This window comes from Balaenoptera physalus, assembly GCF_965194825.1.
Source record: "Balaenoptera physalus genome assembly, chromosome: 12".
Classification (NCBI taxonomy): Eukaryota; Metazoa; Chordata; class Mammalia; order Artiodactyla; family Balaenopteridae; genus Balaenoptera; species Balaenoptera physalus.
In genome coordinates this window covers 75,638,483-75,658,036 of record NC_138897.1, presented here as the reverse complement: position 1 = coordinate 75,658,036, position 19,554 = coordinate 75,638,483, and the positions used below count along the sequence as shown (strand labels likewise).

Here is a 19,554-nt window from a genome sequence, read left to right as displayed (position 1 = left end):
ATTCTAAGGAATTGCAGAAAATATATTTCTAGTCCACGCTTAAATGGTACCATTTACTTTGGAACCAATGTACTTTACATTCTAATTTCTCAAAAACAAATCATTTACACTTTAATCAAATGTGTTAGCACAAAAGGTAAGAAATGGCCTTCACACAGGGAAAAAAATGCATATATTGTTATAATATATGTATTATTTTGTGGAATTCATCAAAAAGAAAAAGCAACCCTTTCTGAGGGTACAAAAACTCATAAAAAGCTCAGAAAATTAGAAAATTACAGCCTATGGATCCCCACTTAAAAACTGATAAAAATACGAATTCCCAAAGAGCTGTAATGGCTTAATAAACTAGGACCATCAGTCTCTACAATAGACATGTGCAACATTAGCCCTCCATCTTTTTATAGCTGTCTGGATGTATCAGTAATTACTAGTCCTTTAAGGAGCCTGGGTTAACTACCTCTATTAGAAAGAAGTACTTTTCCCTCATTATTTAAACTTAGCATAAAATTTAAATAAGATTCTACAACCAATTCCAGAACATGTGGTTATTGTCACCACATAGGTGAGTTCTTTAAAGAAGCCTGTCCAAGAGTCTCTCTCTAGTGTATACGTCTATTGCTATCCATCCAGCTGACTGAAACAGAGAAGACAGGTCCAACTGATGCCCTTAGTAGGGCATTATGCTCTTAATAGGAATTCAAAATATAACCCAGGGAATCTTAGCATGGAAGGGACCTCAGAGGTCAGTCTAGTTCAACCTTCCCCCTAAATCATGATTTTCTCTTGCAACACCCTAGAGACAGAGTACTGTGAGGTGCCACTGTGTTTATGTGTCCTTACTACCTAAGGTCTTAAGCTTAAACCACCCCTACAAGGAAGGAAGACCTGTCCTGAGGATGTCGCAGAGGTAGATAAAATAAGGACACATTTGGGACAGGGTTTTTCAGACAGTTCTACATAACCCTGTTTTGTCCTGGGATTCCTTGGTCTCTTTACTTGGGTTCTGTGTCCTATTTTCCAAGTGGAGTTAGGTTTTAAGAGTTCTTATCATCTAAGAAATTTTAAATTTCAAGTTTATCTCCTTTAATTATTTCTGAATCCATTGCCAAACTATGATCTCAGTTTTACATTGTTCTTCAGATCTTAAGGATCACACCAGAAAATGAAGAGTACAAATATTGAATAATTTCAACTACTGGTAGAAATCTTTTATATTTGTCTTTCTGTGACTGAGATAAAAATAACCTGAAAAAGAAAATTGTATTAAAATATTTTTTTTCAATATTACAATAACCTCACAAGATGATTACGTTACATTACTTCTTTACTATGGATCACTGGTGAAAAAGCAGTATAAGCTGTTTGATCAAGATTTTGTAAACTTTATATTTTAATAGAAAAATTGTATGATTTAAAAAAGCTTTTAAAAATCTTTGAGTTAAATTTAACGAAAAGTAGAGATTTCAGCAAAGCCAGGTAGGATACAGGGAAAGATGTGGAAGGTTCAGAATTGGAATTCCAAATCATAGAGACAGAAGTTCTGATGCTACTACACTGTACTTTCCAACTTGCCTGGAACGTCCTCTGCCTTAATCTCTGCCAATCAAACTGATGCATCCATAATATCAACTCAATGAAACCTTCCTACACAGTGCCAGTTTACCTTTATTTCTGTATCCTAAGAGCACAGGCTTTGGAGTCCAACTGCCTTGATTTGAATTCTGGCCCTGCTACTTATTCACTGTATCTGTAGCCTTGGGCTAATTTCTCTAAGTCTCAGTTTTCTCCTTTGTAAAATCAGGATAATAATAGAATCTACCTCATAAAATAGCTGGGAAGATTTAAAGTGATAATACATGTGAAGCCCTGAGTACCATGCTCAGTATTGTTAGTTAATATTATTTCTATCATTCATATACTCTCTAGTATTATTTTTCTTTATATCACGTAGATATTGTCTCTTCAGCTAGAGTTCTCAAATGTAGAAACTATATTTTATATGTCTTAATTTTCCTCACAGTGCTTAGTAGGGCATTATGCTCTTAATAGGAATTCAAAATATAACCCAGGGAATCTTAGCATGGAAGGGACCTCAGAGGTCAGTCTAGTTCAACCTTCCCCCTAAATCATGATTTTCTCTTGCAACACCCTAGAAACAATCATCTATACTCTATCTTGAACATAGTATATACCTGTACTTGAACACAGCTGTCGACAAAGCATTCACCCTTCTCAAGACAGTCAGTTTTATCAAGTAGTTGTCATTTTTAGAAAATCCATCCTGAGGAGGTAGAGAAGCTGGAAGCTTCTGGAAAATGATAATACTCATTTGAGAGCTATACAAATTTTCAGGCTCTGTAAATTTCACTCCTGATACTATACCCTTAGAAAATAAGGGAAAATTCTGCCATACATACAAAGGTATTTATTACAACACCATTTATAATAGTAAAATCAGGAATTAACTTAAATGTTTAATGTAGGAAAATGGTATAATACCTAAATGGAAAAAAAAGTTCATTAAAATTAAAAATATGAAGAGTAAGGTGGGACATAGGTATAAAATTAATATTAAGTATAAAATTATCAATAAAACAAATTTATATTTATACCATGATTAAAATCATGTATAAATATGTATATCTGTGGAAAATGACTAGATGGGATGGAACATATAAAAATGAAAACAGGGACTTCCCTGGCAGTCCAGCGGTTAAGACTCTGTGCTTCCACAGCAGGCGGCACAGATTTGATCCCTGGTTGGGGAACTAAGATCCCACATGCCGTGGTGTGGCCAAAAAAAAAAAAAGGAAAGAAAACAGTACTGATGGGATGGGATGGTAGGACAGCTGGAAGATTTGCACTGCTTTTTAAATTACTTTAATATCATTATGCTATTGCTTTAAAATTTTTTAAGAGAAAGTTCTTCCTTCTCTTGAGCCAAAATCAACCTCTGCACACCTCACCCAGCCAATGTAATTTTCATTTTCTGGCTCTCATTCTGACCTTTGAAATTACACAAAATAAATCAACTTGAAATATTTGAAAATGATCATCATAGTTTTAGTACCCTCACTCTCTGGCACTCTGGAAGACAAATTAGAGGGGCAATGCTGACATCAGGGAGACCCAGTTAGGAGGCTCAGCTGTCCTTCACCAAGAAAGCAATGATGACAGCGTGAATCAGTACAGTGGCAATAGGGCCAGACTGGAGAAGTATTTCAGATACAAAACAGACGGAAATGGTAACCAAAAGGCTGTGAAAAGTGAGAAGAAAATAGGAATTGAACATATTCCTGGTAAGGCTGCTTGGTAAAGTTTTAATGAAATACAAAGATAAGGAACCTGGGAGGAAGAAGAACATGTTTGGTAAGAAGTTGAAATTCCATTTGATACTGAATTAGAGGTACTCGTAGAATATATATGTCTATATATTGATGGAGAGATCAGTTTGGAATAAGGGAGACAAAACCAAACCAGAGAAATAGAGAAAGGCAAAGATAAAAACAAAACATGAGCAAAATAGAAAAACAAAGCAACAGAAGAGATCAGCACAACTAAAAGATGACTTTGAAAAGAGTAATAAAAAATACTTGGACTTCCCTGGTGGTGCAGTGGTTAAGAATACGCCTGCCAATGCAGGGGACACGGGTTTGAGCCCTGGGCCGGGAAGATCCCACATGCCACAGAGCAACTAAGCCCGTGCACCACAACTACTGAGGCTGCACTCTGGAGCCAACGAGCCACAACTACTGAGCCCATGTGCCACAACTACTAAAGCCCGTGCGCCTAGAGCCCGTGTTCTGCAACAAGAGAAGCCACCGCAATGAGAAGCCCGTGCACCGCAATGAAGAGTAGTCCCTGCTCGCCGCAATTAGAGAAAGCCCGCGCGCAGCAACGAAGACCCAACGCAGCCAAAAATAAAAAATAAATAAAATAAAATAAATTTATTAAAAAAAAATACTGATTTGGGGCCAATCTAACCAAGAAAAACAAATGGGGCACAAATAAATACCAGATATAAAAACAGGGACATAACTACAGAAGCAGAAGCAATTTTTAAAATTATGAGACCTCCGTGAATAACGTCATACCAAAATATATAAATACTTGAAGATAGGGGAGAGAAAGGTCAGTTATTTATATTTTTGGTATGATGTTATTCATGGAGGTATCTTATAATTTTAAAAATCACTTCTGTTTCTGCAGCTATTTCTCCTTGTTAGAGAAAAACATAGAGTACATCTCTGTAAACTTTAGAGCAGATAAAATTTTTTAAATAAAAACTGCCGAAGATAGCCGAAAAGATTGATAAGTTGAACTATATTAAAATTAATATTCTGTTCATCACAATACACCGTTAAGAGAGTAAAAAGGCAAGTTAGAAAGTTGAAGAGATATTCACAATACATGTACCTGACAAAGGACTTATATGTGGAATACATATTCAGAACTCCTACAAATCCATAAGAATGAAAGACAAACCCAATAGAACCCAATAGAAAAATGACAAATGACTTGAAAAGACATTTCACAAAAGAGGACATCCAACATGGCCAATAAACATGTGAAAAGGTGCTCATCTTCATTAGTCATCAGGAAACTGCAAATTAAAACCACAATGACCTACCACTACACACCCACCAGAATGGCTAAAATTAAAAAGATGGAAAATGCCAACAGTTGGTGAGGATGTGGAGCAACCAAAACTTGCTGATGGAAGTGTAAATTGGCACAAGCACTTTGGAAATTGTTTTGTAGTATCTATTAAAGCTAAATGTACTCATATCCTGTGACCCAGCAATTCTACTCCTAGTAAATCTACTCCTGCCAGAAATGTGTATATATTTCACTAAAAAACATGTTCGGAATGTTCAAAGCAGTGAAAAAATGTTTCATGCTCCATGATTCCACATCTATAAAATAAAAAACAAGAGAAACTAATCTATGCTAATAGAAGCCAGGATAGAGATACTCCTGTTGAGTAGAACAGTGACTGCAAAGTAAGACTGAGTTTTCTCAAGGTGCTGGTAGTATTTTATTTCTTGATCTGGGTGCTGATTTCACATGTGTATTCAGTAGGGCTGGAATGGGGTGAGGCAAACAAGATACCTAGGAAGTAATATTTAAGGTGGTACTCACTCTTACCTTGTTTACCTCACTCTCATCCCAGCCCTGGTGTTCAGTTTGTGAATTGAGCTGTATCACTATGATATATGTATTTTTCTGTATGTATATTACACTTGGATTTTAAAATGTAAAAGGGGTCTGGTCTACCTTACCCCACAAATAAAAATAAACTCCAAGTGGAATAAAAATGTAAAAAGAAAAACCTTAAAATTTTTATAACAAAATAGAGGAGAATATTAAAAATGAACTCAGATAAGGAAGAATTTCTTAATATCCAAAAGTACATATTAGAGGAAAAGAGTTGACTACATTAAAATTAAGAACTTCTCTTTAGCAAAAAAAATCTTAATGAAAGTGAAGAGACAAGCCACAAACCTGAAAAAAAAATTGCAACATAAATAATGAAAAATAATTATTATTCAGAACATATTTTTAAATCAATGAGGAAAAGATAAATAATCCAATAGAAAAATGCATGAAAGACTTGAACAGTTACTTTATACATAAGAAAACCAGAACAGCCAATATACATGAAAAGATGCTTAAACTCACTAATAATCAGGGAAATGCAAATCAAAATCAAATCATGAAGCATTACCATTTACATCCAGGAGTTAGGCAGAAAACATAAACTTGGGTAAAATTAAGTATTGACAAGGGGACTTCCCTGGTGGCGCAATGGTTAAGAATCTGCCTGACAATGCAGGGCACACGGGTTCGAGCCCTCGTCCGGGAAGATCCCACATGCCGCGGAGCAACTAAGCCCATGCGCCACAACTACTAAGCCCAAGCTCTAGAGCTTGCAAGCCACAACTACTGAACCCACGTGTCTATAGCCTGTGCTCCACAACAAAAGAAGCCACTGCAATGAGAAGCCCGCGCACCAGCAAAGAGTAGCCCCGCTCTCTGCAACTAGAGAAAGCCCGCGCGCAGCAACGAAGACCCAATGCAGCCGTAAATAAATAAATAAATACAATTTAAAGTATTACTTAAAAAAAAAAAAAGTATTGACAGTAATGTAGAGCACTCCCTCCACTGTTGGTGGAGCATAAATTGGTACAACCATTTTGGAGAACAGTTTTTCATTACCTAATAAAGTTGAAAATGTGCAAGCCCTAAGACTCTTTGGTATATTCCCTGGAGACACTCTTGCATATGTGTACGAGGAGGTGTATACATGAATGTTTATAACAATTGCAGAGGAAGAAAGACTGTATGTCAAGAGTAGAATAATCTACAGCAGTGAAAATGAATGCACTCTGACTTAGGTTTATCCATAACACTTTTCTACCCCAGTAATCAAGAACTTACTTATACTTGCAGTGAGTATGAATAAACACCTATAATATTTTTAAATATGTTTAACATGCTCTTATAAGTTATAGAAAATCCCAAATTTCCTAAATTCATGGGTACCTTTTATAAAAAAGAAGTATATTAGAAAGTCTTTTTTTCTCCTAGCCATGGACCACTTCATCTAACAGAGTATATTTCCTTCTTGAAGATAGTGCTTTTTTAGAATAAAGACTCGAGGTTAGGGGCTAGTTTTGTTTCAGTTTTTACACCCGGCACACTCCATTGGATCCTGTTACTATGATATGACCTGTGTATGAACTGAAAAATGTCAACTGGGTTTAACTGAAGCAATGGAGGGTCGCTACAGCTTTGCCTTACGTGATTGTTGCATTCCTCTTCCTCTTCATCACAGTCTAGACCCTGATGGGCGATCTCTGTAGTGCTGCTCTCCTGAAAGAGATTGTTCTCCAAATCAGACACTCTGGTGGCCTCGGTTGTGACTTTTACTTTCATGCTATGAAAGCCAGTGGAGACCAATCCCACTTGCACGTTTACAGGCTTCCCGTCGAACAGCAGGAAGTGTGAGTTTACCCCTTCTTTAAAACCAGGGGGATGGTAATCATGTGGGGTCACTGCAAAATGAAAAGGGCAGAAAACCAAGAAAACTGTTGAGTTTCAGGAGAACAAGGCAGCGTAATCTTTCATGTGTAACAACAGACATCTCTTTCAAATGCTTGCCAAAATCCTTCTATTTATCCAAAATATTTACTTCAGCACTGAAGAAGGAATTTGACTAGAGGTCTCCACCTACCTGCATTATAGTAGTGGAGTTTCATAGTAAGTATAACATCATTAGGAAGGGGTCCAAGGTTCTGCATCAGTATATACAATTTACGCATCAGTAGAGCACTGGCTTTCTTAATATCTTCACTGTTTGTCCCACTTTCGAAGGCTGTGCTACTGCTATAACCACATAGAAAAACAGCATACTTTTCAATCACATATAATATTGAAAATCTATTTTAAAAAGAACAAAACTTTTTACTGTATGATCAGATAAATATAAACTAAACTCAGGACACTCTTGAGACTATTTTAGAATGTAAATTAGACGAGTTATTGTACTTTTTGCAATGTATATACAAAGGATTTCTTAAGTAGCAAGTTCCCTTAAGACATTTTAAATGTGACCTGATTTTTTAAAAATCTAATTTACAAATAACTGCATACTATAATAGTGAGAACAATGGACTTGACATTTAATATTGGCTCTGCTGCTAACTGGCTGAATGACCCTGGTCAAGTCACTTAGACACTCTATGTCAGTTAGCTCCTATGTGAGATAAGCTTACACACATTTCTATACCTCTCCAAGTTAAATCAATCATCAGCTCTGGGCCTTTGTACCATCTGGTTATCTCTCAGAGGCATCCCCTTCTCACTTTTACATGGATTATGACAATGACTGACTATTCTTCCTGCTTTTCTTCTTGTCCACACTGCAAAACATTCTCCACACTACTACCAAAATAATATTCCTAACAGGAAAATCCACTCATGTCATTCTCTTGCTCAAGTTTCTTCTATTATATCCATCACCTTTCAATCAAATTTGAGAACAGCGTGTGTACAATGCCTTTCACAACCAACCACACACTCACCTCCACCTTCATCTGCAACTACTACCCAGTTCCTTCTTACTCCTGTGCATTTGTATGTGCTGTTCACTTTGCTTGTACTGTGCTTTTCCCACTTCTTTTCCTGACTCTACTGAATTTAGCCTTTAATACCTATCTCATGTGTCATCTCTTCAGGGAAGTCTTCCCTGGTAATCCTTATACCTCACCCCTGTTTGTAACTGTATGTCCCCTCTAGACTATGAGTGGCTATATTTTTCATCTCCACTGTACTAAGTTTAGTGCCCAACTATATTAAGTACTCAATAAACATTTGTTGTATTAATGAATGAATGGACAAGTTGGACTAAATCACCTTCCAACTCTAAACATTTTTTATTTCTCTCCAAAATTTTTTCCCCAATTAGTCTCACATTTGAGTAGTTTCCAAGGACTATGAGTGCAATATATTTTTACAATGCCTTTCTCAATACTGAAAAATAATCCTTAGTAATTGAACTACTAGAGATAGTGTGAATTCATAAAACAAACATTAAGGAAACACATTTGCTCCTTTTTCAGTTTTGAAAAACTTAAAGTTTTGTCTACCAGGATTTAACCAATTTGAAATAGGTAATGAGAGGGAGGGGCTATAGCCATGTAGCACATGGGATCCTTCAGTATACACCATAGTCATAAAATTATACTCATGTAAAATCATTTTCAAGACTCCCTTGTATTCTTTTAAAAGGAAAATTTTCTTTACTATAGAAGAGGTAATAAGGTAATTTTGTATGAACAATCACTTGAACAAATGCCCACCTTTGGTCACGTATGCATTACCTTCTCTTCCCCTTAGTAGCAGAAAGATTTGGCCATTTCTTCTTTTTTCTTTTTTTAAATATTTATTTATTTATTTATTTGGCTGTGCCAGGCCTTAGTTGCGGCACGCGGGATCTTCGTTGCGGCATGAGAGAACTTTTAGTTGCGGCGTGTGGGATCTAGTTCCCTGACCAGGGATCGAACCCAGTCCCCCTGCATTGGGAGCATGGAGTCTTAACCACTGGACCACCAGGGAAGTCCCAGATTCGGCCATTTCTGTTTTACTGGTCACCTCTAGACATATGTGCCTTCGTAACAAAAGAGATTAATCTGCTTGTCAGTTGTACTTATGTTTGAATTTTAGAGAGTAAAAGGCAGCTGTTTTATGTGACAGAATATGTGTGAAAAGTGCTGAACAATCTGTAAAGTGTTATACAGATGTTAGCTAATGATGGTTAGTACCTTAATTCTTGTTCCTAGAACTTACTTCCTCTTCACATCCTAATGCTGTCTGTAAATTTTACAAATGAGAGGATAATTAAGGGTGTGAATCTTGGAGAGAAATCATTAAACTTGTAATAATAAATGATGAGACAGAGCTAAAAGTATGGAAAATTGAGAATTAGGCCACATTTCTCTTCAGTGTTATTCCTTTCAGAGAAACTCATCCCCCTGAGGTGCAGCTTTCTACCACCCAAGGCTTTTCTCCATCATCCACCCTCCCCACTTCTGTTCCATCTCATCAGCAATACTTAGCTCTATCTGAATCCAAAAGCTACTGGGAGGGGACTAAATGTTGCTCCTCAACAAAACATCTCCATCTTTACTAAGGACCTTCTGAAGTAAATGTCCTTGTCCTTGCTATTTAACCCATTAGTATATCTAAAACTTGGAATTTCAGACTTGATAGGAAAATGCAGTGTTTTCCAGTCTTTTCCATACAGGGACACATAGATAATTATATTTGTATGATATACTGGGGTAAACAGATGAGAATATTTGTGTCTATAGGTAAATAGCTCAGGGGTTTCATCTACCCCAGTCCTGATCTGGCTCTATTGAGGGTAGAAAGGGTTAATATCTTGGCATAGCAATTGAGAAACTTTGAATTAGTGGCTAGATAGAGCCTCATGGAGTTCTTCAATCAACACCACATAGACAGCCTCATTAATATAATTTCTACTGCTGTGCCACCCACCAACCACCATTGCCTCCAAAGACCACCACCATCCCCACCACTAGGTACAATTTACTGTGTGTTTATTATGTGCCAGGCATGGGTAAAGCTTTGTATATGCATTATAATTTAATAATCACAGCAACCATATGAAGTAGATATTATTAATTCCACTCTGCAGATGAGAATACTAATATTTAGGGAGGTTGATTATTCTGTTCAAAGTTAAATGACCAGTAATAGTCAGAGCTGGGGTTCCAAGCTAGATCTTTCTGCCTTAGCAATTAGAACTCTTAACCACTAAACTGCCCTTAGACCCTACTAATATCACCTATAGAAGAGGGAAAGAAGCAAAGGAAGCCTCTTCTCCTACTGGCTTCATCTATGGATTTCAGAAATTTAAACAATTTTTACAGTCCCTTTTCATAATAGTGTTTTTTTGTGGGATTGTTGGGGAAGTTACAAAGGAAGTATAAGCCCTATCTCTGGCCTCAAGAAGCTTGTTTACCTCAATCCTACATATTTCTCATGTTCACTAAACAATTAGATTCTACCTGTCAAAATCCATAGTGGCTCCTTCTTTCGTGTATTTGAATTTGAACTGGTATATCTCAGTCACTTTCTAGAAATATCAAAGGGAATAGAGAAAGAAATTATTTTCAAAAAATCCAGAATCTTATCTGATAGTAGGTAAGGAACACTTTCATTGTATACCTACTATACCTCCTACATACTTGTTTGTTTTATAGCATTACATTATTCAGGAGTAATATTTCCAGATATAAAGATAACACTTCTTCTCCTCCATGCTGAAAATGAGTTAGATGGTATAATCTCTTGTTACCATCTTAAAGCCGGAGAAGCTAAAGCACAGAGTCAAGTGTCTGACCCAGCTTAGGTAAATAACAGTGGAACTAGTTAAGAAACCATTCATTCATGAAAAGGATATTTATTGAATGTCTACTTTGTGTCAGGCAGTGGAGTCACTATGGTGAACATGACAGAAAAGGTCCCTGTTTTTCTGGAAAACACAGACTGGTGGGAGAAATGGTCAATAAATAAGTAAACAAATAAAATAATTTCAGGTAGTAATAAGAGCTGTGAACAATATGAAGCAGATGCTGTGACAGAGTACAGAAGGGAGAGGTGGTGATTTGGTTTGGAAGGGCCAAGGAAGGCCTCACTAAAGAGGTGATGTTTGAGCTGAGCCTCATTGACAAGAGAGGTCAGCCATGTGCAGAGCTGGGGGAGAGCGGGGCACCCCAGCAGAAGAAACATCAATGCAAAGGCTCTACAGTAGGAAAGGAAGCCTCTTCTAGGATCACAGAGGAGGCCAAATGCCTGACGATGAATGAGCAAGGGGGAGAGTGTAGGAGATGAGGTTGTAGAGAAAGTTGTGGGGCCTTGTTAACTAAGGGGTTTGGACTTTATTCCAAGTAAACCAGAAGTCCATTGAAGGGTTTTAAGCATGGGAGTGATCTGCATTTTTTAAGATCACCTTGGCTATTTTAAGAGTGCAGAGAAGTGGGAACCATGAGAACAATTAAGAGACTCCTGAAAAAAAAAAGAGAGAGAGAATGCAAGAGGGAAGAGATATGGGGATATATGTATATGTATATGTATAGCTGATTCGCTTTGTTATAAAGCAGAAACTAACACACCATTGTAAAGCAATTATACTCCAATAAAGATGTTAAAAAAAAAAAAAAGAGAGAGAGAGAATTTTGTAGTAATTCAGGGAAGACTAGAATGGCAACAGGAAAGCTAGAAAAAATCAGAAAGGAACCAGGGTCTATGGTATCAGGTGTTTTTTTATTTTTGTTCTTTTGATCCTGCACTAAAAACTAGACACCACTGCTGTCTGCTAGCTATAAATATGGACAAATATAAACAGATATAAATAAGCTAGAAATAAAGGACCGATTTCCTCATGAGAGATATACTCCATTTAAAATAAAGTGATTGCCTAATAGTTGAAGCTAACAGTTGACCCAGATACACATACAGTTGACTGTTGAACAATATGGGTTTGAACCATGCAGGCCCACTTACACGCAGATTTTTTTCCAGTAGTAAATACTACAGTTGTACATGATTCATGGTTGTTGAATCTGAGAATGAGGAACCAAGGATACAGAGGAACCGTGTATATGGAGGACCTACCATAAATTATACATGGATTTTCCACTGCTTGGGGGTCACCACCCCTAACCCTTTTGTTGTTCAAGGGTCAACAATAGTCTGTACACAGAGCTGGAGAAGGTGCTAAAGACAGGCAAGGGTATGAGTTTAAGTCTGAACACAAAAAATACCCTTCATTCATCTATTTCAGTGTTTGTTCCTTGACAATGTGGGAATGAATGTTAGAGTGATCAGAAAAAATCACAATGTTCTTGTTACTTTTGTCTATTCTGAGATTTGGTATCCCATGAATTATAGGTGAGCAGGTCCTAGGGAAACTGGCTCATGGTGCTTATACTCTAAAAAGACTGACTTGTAATGGAGTTATTTTTAAGAGAAAAAAATTTTTTCTAGCAAGACAGTCTACTTGAGAAATCAAACCAAGCTCAGAAGGCTGCTTTGTGAGTACAATACAAGAGATATGTGAGAATAGAGGTGCCTACAGCAACAGGTTCACTCCAGACAGGCTAGATACACAATATCCTCTCTTCCGTTGATGCGTTGATGCATTGATGCTGTATAGTTGCCTTGTCAAGTAAACAATGCCTGTTCTTCCTGACCGCCCATGTTTCTCAACCAGCTCTAGCTTTCTGATGCTCTGAGCTATCTTTTATTTTTTTTAATTGTATCAAGAGTAGATCCTTTAGTGGTTGATAATTTTATTAACACTTTATTATTTGGTCCCTAGTGCAACTACTAATAAAAGAGTTATGTTTGTAATTGTTTTATAGAAGATGATAATCCTTAATAACTTCCGAGTCTGATTGATCAAGGAAGGTATATTTACAGCAGGCACTAGTCTCTTCTTAACACCTCATAAAACATTCTCCTGCTTTTCAGATTAATGTGTTGCCTAATAAGTATGAGTCTTTAAACTGCTCACCAATGGTTTCTATTAATCATACTGAATGTATCCACATGGACCAAAGCAACAGCAACATACACAGCTTTTCATTCTCCCTCCACACTCCAATCCATTGGCAAGACTTTTCAGGTCTATCTCCAAAGCACATCCCAAGACAATCTGGTTCTCTTCACCTTCATTCTCTTCACCCTATCCAAGCCAACACCATCTCTTTCCATCTGATCTGCTTGCTTCCGAACTACTCCTCCTCCTCCAAATTCATTCTCTGTTCTACAGCCAAAAAAAGTTTTGAAAATGCAAATCAGACCATGTCACTCCTTTGTTAATGGTTTCCCATTGCCCTTAGAATAAAATCCAGAATTTACCTTGGTCCACGGGCCTTACTCATCTGTCCCCTGCCTACCTCTCTGACCTTACCTCCTGCCTCTTTCCCTCCCACTCACTCAGCTCCAGGCTCAGGGCACCCTCTTTGTCCATGAATACACAAGATGCCTTCCTGCCTTTGGGCCTTTACACAACTGTACTCTGGAAAAGGTTGTCTCCAGTTGATGATAATAATCACGATATTTGGGCGCTTCCCCAAATGCTCTACATCTATTCATTCTTACATAGCCACACTCAGAGTAGGTATTACATCATTATAGATGAAGCTAGTAAGTAGTAGAGCTGGGATTTGACTCCAGCGCCTGCAATGTTAACTACTGTGTTGTTCTGCCAGTCACATGCTATTACCTCTCACAGGCCTGCATGGGGTGACTCTTCTAGCCATTCAGTTTCAGCTCAAACAGTGGCCCCTCAGGGAGGCCTTCCAGGGACTGCCCTCCAATCTTTCTTCCTCCATTCCCACCTTAGCACTCTCCAGCATACCAACTTTTATTTTCTTCATAGCATTACGATCTATCTGAAACTGTTTTGCTAATTTTTGTTTACTTGTTTATTGTTTATCCTCCCTCATAAGAACGTAAGCTTCCAGACAGCAGGGACCTTGTTTACCCATTAACTCCTGTGTTTCAGGCACATACGGAGAACCCAATTAATACTTGCTGAATGAGTAAATATTCAGCCAGGATAGAGTTCACATTCAATTAGGATTTCATCCTACAGTATTTTTTAAAAACAAAGTATCTAAAAGTATATTGGGGCTAGAAGCAGGGACCATCTATAGTTCAGTTCCTGAAGCAGTCTATTAATAAAAGTGGTGTTGACCACCTCTAACAGGCAAAAAGAAAAACAGATGGTGAAACAGTAGGATTTGAATCCTCACAATATTCAAATATAGTAATTCCTTATGGGTCTATCATGCATTAAACTGTGTAAACATTTCCTTAACATATTTACATTTTGGCTTACACATCTTATTAATACCCTCCACCCACTCTGTAGTGTGTATCTGCAGAAAAGCCACGCTAGCCCTCTTCACTACTTTAGTTACTTTCGTCAGTTCATCTCTTTCTTAAGATGGAGCAACCAGAACAAAGCCTCAAGTGCAGAAGCACCACAGCTTTGTGCAATGCCCAAAACTCTGTTGGTCTCTGGACTGGATAAGCACACTTATTTAAGACAGAGGTTCTCAACTGGTGTACCATGACAGACTCTTCACAAGAGTGCTGCAAATTTTAGTCCATGTGTAAAATGCATTTTTGCTTCAGGTAAATATTAATGTTGTTACTGTTTGTGCAGTTTTGCTTAGGGGACAATATATACTTCTACCAGTATGAGTCAAGAAACATGGCACCATATCAGAGAAATGCCAAAGAAAGACTTTATATGAGAATGCTGTTTTGAGAGTATATAGAAGAAAGAGATCAAAGAGGTAAATAGTTCTATCAGTGACTTGGTGCTAAACAACAACCATAAAACAGTGTAACCCCATGGATACTTTCAGGCACTATGAACATTGCTGTGCCATAGTTATACCATAATTATTGCTGACACATTTGGTGTCCTTTTAAGTCTTTTAATACCCTTAAACATGCCACCAAATTTTCTAGTAATCAAGAGTGTGCCATGAACACAGAGGTTAGGGATCACTGCTATATGAAACAATATGTAAGAGTTCAAAATATTTTTTTCTGGGTCATAAATGATAGCTCAGAACTTATATAATAAGCATTTGCTTTCTAACTTTATTATTACATATATTGCCTGCATCAAAACTCATTTAACAGTTTTCTTCCCACTCTGTAATATTTTTCTGTAGATAGCCCAATTTCCTCAGCATTTCACTACCTCAAAACCATTAGTTTCAGATGAGTTTTACATGCATAAGAAAACATAATAATTTATTGCACTAAGGAAATGACCAATTTATTAACAATTTATCAGGAGATCTTACTTTGGGAAACCTCCCCTCAAACCTACTGAAAACAAAAAAAATTGAAACTAAACTAGAGACAAAGATAAAAATAGGTTTAGCTTGGGCATTGAGGAATTGTTACCCACCTCATGCACCAGTTTTCTTCTGCCTTGCTCAAACAGCTGTTTATAATCTTGCCAAAGAAGAAAGGATATTAAAGGCTAAAAAATGCTTAACTTAGTTGTGAAGGTCACCAGTTAGGCTAAATCCATAGGTTTAGGGAAGGAAAATTGAAAGCAAGCAAAAGGGAAAGGGAAGAGGAAGGAAAGCTGGGAGGAAAATAGAGGATAGAATGAGAAGAAAGAACGAAGGGCTTCTCCCTCCATTTGTGCCACTGCCACAGCTGTCATTCAAAGTAGCACAAGTAATTATTACATACCCAGGACTATGAATTCACACTGGGAGATCGAAAAGAAGACAAGACTTGTCCTCAGGAATAACAATCTGGTTAGGGAGATAAAGTAATCTTTATGAATTAATTAAGAGTGTTAAATTGTGAGGTCCTGCTGGAGAAAGGAATTTAGAGAAGGGAGAAATTAGTGTGAACAAAACAGCCAAAGAGGCTTTCATGAAAGCTTTAAACATAAGTTGGTGTTGAGGATGAGTAGGACTCAATAAGCAGAGGGGAGAAATTTAGAGAGAGAAGTAAAGAGGTAAAGCTTAAAAATCTATGAAAATATCAGAAGGGAGAGGATTAAGTTAGCCATAAAAAAAAAAGTTTAGCATTAGGCAAAAAAGGTCAGAAATAGAAAGGATTCAGCATCATTTAAAATAAAAATAAAAGGTAGTTTTCATACAGATTCTTACTGTTAACGTGTTAGGGAATACGCTCAGTTCTACTCAATGCTTTTTTCCCAATACCCCTAGGTAGTTTTTTAAATCTCATAATAAAGAATTGGTGACATTTATAATAAAACACACTGAAAAAGGTCACTACGAGTTACTTTGCTCATTTGGTAGTCTAGTGATATAATTTATGGCCTCAACTCAGGTAAACATATTTAAATATAATATACTGCCCATCTCTTTATGTGTTCTTACCTCAGGTTCCTTCGGATTTGTGTAAAGCTATTTAAGGAAAAATAAACAGCATTTAATTTCTGAAACTAGATTACTCCTCACAGAATACATTTTCTATGTGAAGAGTTCAATTTGTACTGTATTAATTGAGTACTGAAATATATATATATATATATATATGTATCTTGAGATATATATTTCAAGCTAGAGATAGAATAAGCTCTTATTTTGTGAACATAGAGAGTCTTTAGAGCATTCTGTGAACCCTGATTATAAGGAAATTGATAACCATATATTTATGATTACTGCGACTGCGCTACAGTCACAGTAATTTGTTACGGTTTAAAATTTTTAAAATAACTCATATATCTAAGACTCTCAATAGTATCTTCTCATTTTCCTTCTATTCTTAACTACATATACCGTGTTATACCAGGAAGTATACAAAGCTTCAAAAAAGTCTGCAAAACTTCAAAAACAAAGAGCTTTGAGTCTGTAAATTAAGTCAGAAAATGAAATTCTGATAGCCAATAGATGAAGCAGATAGTATAGCCTATATATTTCCTCATGTATTATAATATGCCACAGAAATATGTAGACTGTGATCTTTTATTAAAACTTCTGATAGAGTTTTTTTTTTCTTCCAAAATGTCATAGGACAGACAATGAAATTCAAGGAGGATGGGGGAGAGTACTGTTTTAATATTTCACTTGCCAAAAGACAATGAAGCAGAGACAGAGGATTGGTCTTTAAACGTGCACTTACTGTAAGTACTGCCATGTGTAGCTTCAAGAGAAAAGAAAACTATTGTTACTATACACTTGCACCTATATTATTATTATTTTCAATAAAGTCTAATTAAAATATGACTTTCAAATTGAAAGATCTGGGTAGGAAAATAATACTATTCAGAAGGTCAGAGAAATGGATACTAATTATTCATCCATTCATGTGAGTCTCTATTACATACCCAAGGTTCTGCTGGGGAGGGGAGAGATGGAAAAAAAAAAAAAAAGAAGATAACTATCCTTAGTCTCTATAAGTTACATTCTAGTTTGGGAGGCAAAAGATATACAAAATAATTCATTATTACTAAAAGTTAATTATGCCATAAGCATCTCTAAAACAGTTTGCATTTTGAAAGTAATCTACTAAAATAAAAAATTTTAAGTCTGATTTAAGTCTACAAAACCCCTGCCCTCCCTACATCTACATTACTATAAACAGATTCTGTTTGGAAGAATAATGGAATATATAGATACAGAGATAGAGATATAAGAAAGCCTATTAAAAACTAGGATACAAAGGAGAAAATTTCAGGACCATAATTTTGTATCAAATTATTCACCTATTTCACCCAAAAGACTAAAACTTTAGTGACACTGTGTGGCCATTTTGGTTACTGCATACAATTGATTTTAAGACTACACAGTAAAACTCTAATTTATATTAATTATTTAATTAATACTTCATTCATTCATTCATTCATTCAAAAATAGAAATGGCCCCTGATCTCAGGGAACATGCAGACCAGCAGGAGAGAACCAAAAAAGCACACAGATAGGTACATCATTACAATTGTGTTAATTGCTATGAAGTAGCAGCACTGAGTGCTTGTGACCATTAAACAGATGGACAGTCCAGGCTGGGAGAGGGGTGGCGGGGGGGTTGTCAGGGAATGCCTCCCTGAGGAAGTAAATATTTAGGCTGGGACCTGAAGGATAAATTGGAATTAGCCAGATAAAGGTTGTGGGGTAGCAAAGAAAATTTTGCAGGCAAAAGTAACAATATGTACAAAGGTAAAAGGCACTTGGCATGTTCTCGAATCCTTGTGCTTGAACATGGTGAGCAATGGTGAGAGTGATGCCTTGGAAAGTATGGTCCCTAGACCAGCAGTCTCAGCATCACTTGGAATTTGTCTGAAATGAAAATTCTCACACCAGAAATTTTGGGGTGGAACCTGGCAATGTGTGTTTTAACAGGCCCTCCAGGTGATTCTAATGCAAGCTAATGTTTGAAAACTACTGTTTTAGATTATTAACTCATTTAATTCTCAAACAACCCTAAGAGGTTCGTTCTATTATTATTGTAAAGAAACTAAGTTACCAAGAGGTAGGTTATATGCGAAGATCACACAGGTATTAAGTGGCAGAACTAGGATTCACTTCAGACTGACTTTTTCTAAACCTTGAGCTCTTAACTATATTTCACTGCCCCTCAAAGATGGACACTCCAGAAATGTTGCTAAATGAACGGACAAAGGAGAATGAATGAGTGCTGTTCAGTGTACTGGTGAGGACCTTCTTCCCCTCTCAACCTGTCTAAATACTAAGGGCCTTCAAAGTCATTTTCTCCCAAAGATTTCCCTCATGTCCCTCACTGGATATAACCCCTCCTTTTCCATACTTCCTTTGCACATGATCAATATCTTGCCTTTGGTATGCATCACTTTCTAATGAATATTATGGTTATTTATACTTGTGATAAAGGTGATATTTTTTATAAAAATATCAAACTGATATGAAAAAATCAAAATTTAACAGCCCAACATGGCACAGGTACTGACCAATCAGAAAAGATGCCAACTTAGCCCTGGTGCTGGGTTCCTGGAAGCTCCCCCCTGGGCCAGGTGTCAACCCTTTAGTTGCTAGATTGTGGAACAGTCTAGGGACATCTCAGAAGAGACACTGGTGGGGTGAAGGGGAGGACATGGTGGGAGTCATTTGGGATCTCAGAGAAGCAACCATTTACCACTGGATATAGAGTACTTCAACATTTTAACAAGAGGTACAGCTATGCCAGTGTGCAATAGCTTATCATCAGCTGTGCATATGAATGTCATCTATCTTCTGCCATGGTCTATAAGCTCTTTGTGTGCACAATCTCATATCTGTTTTATTTTTGTATCCCTCAACCCCCCCAGTCAGTGTTGAATAAATCATAAGTAATAACTGTTCAATGAAAAAGGAAATATATCAGTGCAACTAAATAATCCAATGTAAGGCTTACTCACCTTAAGGTTTTTTAAAGGAATAGGAATTGAGAAGTAAAAAGAAGACAGAGATGGGGAAAGGAGGAGAAAGCAGT

At 36.9% G+C, this 19,554-nt stretch overlaps 2 protein-coding genes across 2 annotated transcripts in view; one reads left to right on the top strand and one right to left on the bottom strand.

The window, feature by feature from the left end:
- LOC309639724 (uncharacterized protein) overlaps nucleotides 1–19,554 on the top strand; it is a 177,775-nt gene that overhangs the window by 75,009 nt on the left and 83,212 nt on the right. The window contains exon 2 of the mRNA XM_082417319.1: nucleotides 14,771–17,233. The gene's annotated coding sequence lies outside the window, so the exon portion shown is untranslated. The remainder of the gene's footprint in view (nucleotides 1–14,770; nucleotides 17,234–19,554) is intronic.
- The window catches only part of HORMAD2 (HORMA domain containing 2), a 70,313-nt gene that overhangs the window by 43,392 nt on the left and 7,367 nt on the right, over nucleotides 1–19,554 (bottom strand). The window contains exons 5-9 of the mRNA XM_082417322.1: nucleotides 17,233–17,253; nucleotides 16,488–16,514; nucleotides 10,599–10,666; nucleotides 7,241–7,392; nucleotides 6,808–7,061 (exon numbers count right to left, since the gene is read on the bottom strand). Of these exons, the coding sequence (XP_082273448.1) occupies nucleotides 6,808–7,061; nucleotides 7,241–7,392; nucleotides 10,599–10,666; nucleotides 16,488–16,514; nucleotides 17,233–17,253 (522 nt within the window). The remainder of the gene's footprint in view (nucleotides 1–6,807; nucleotides 7,062–7,240; nucleotides 7,393–10,598; nucleotides 10,667–16,487; nucleotides 16,515–17,232; nucleotides 17,254–19,554) is intronic.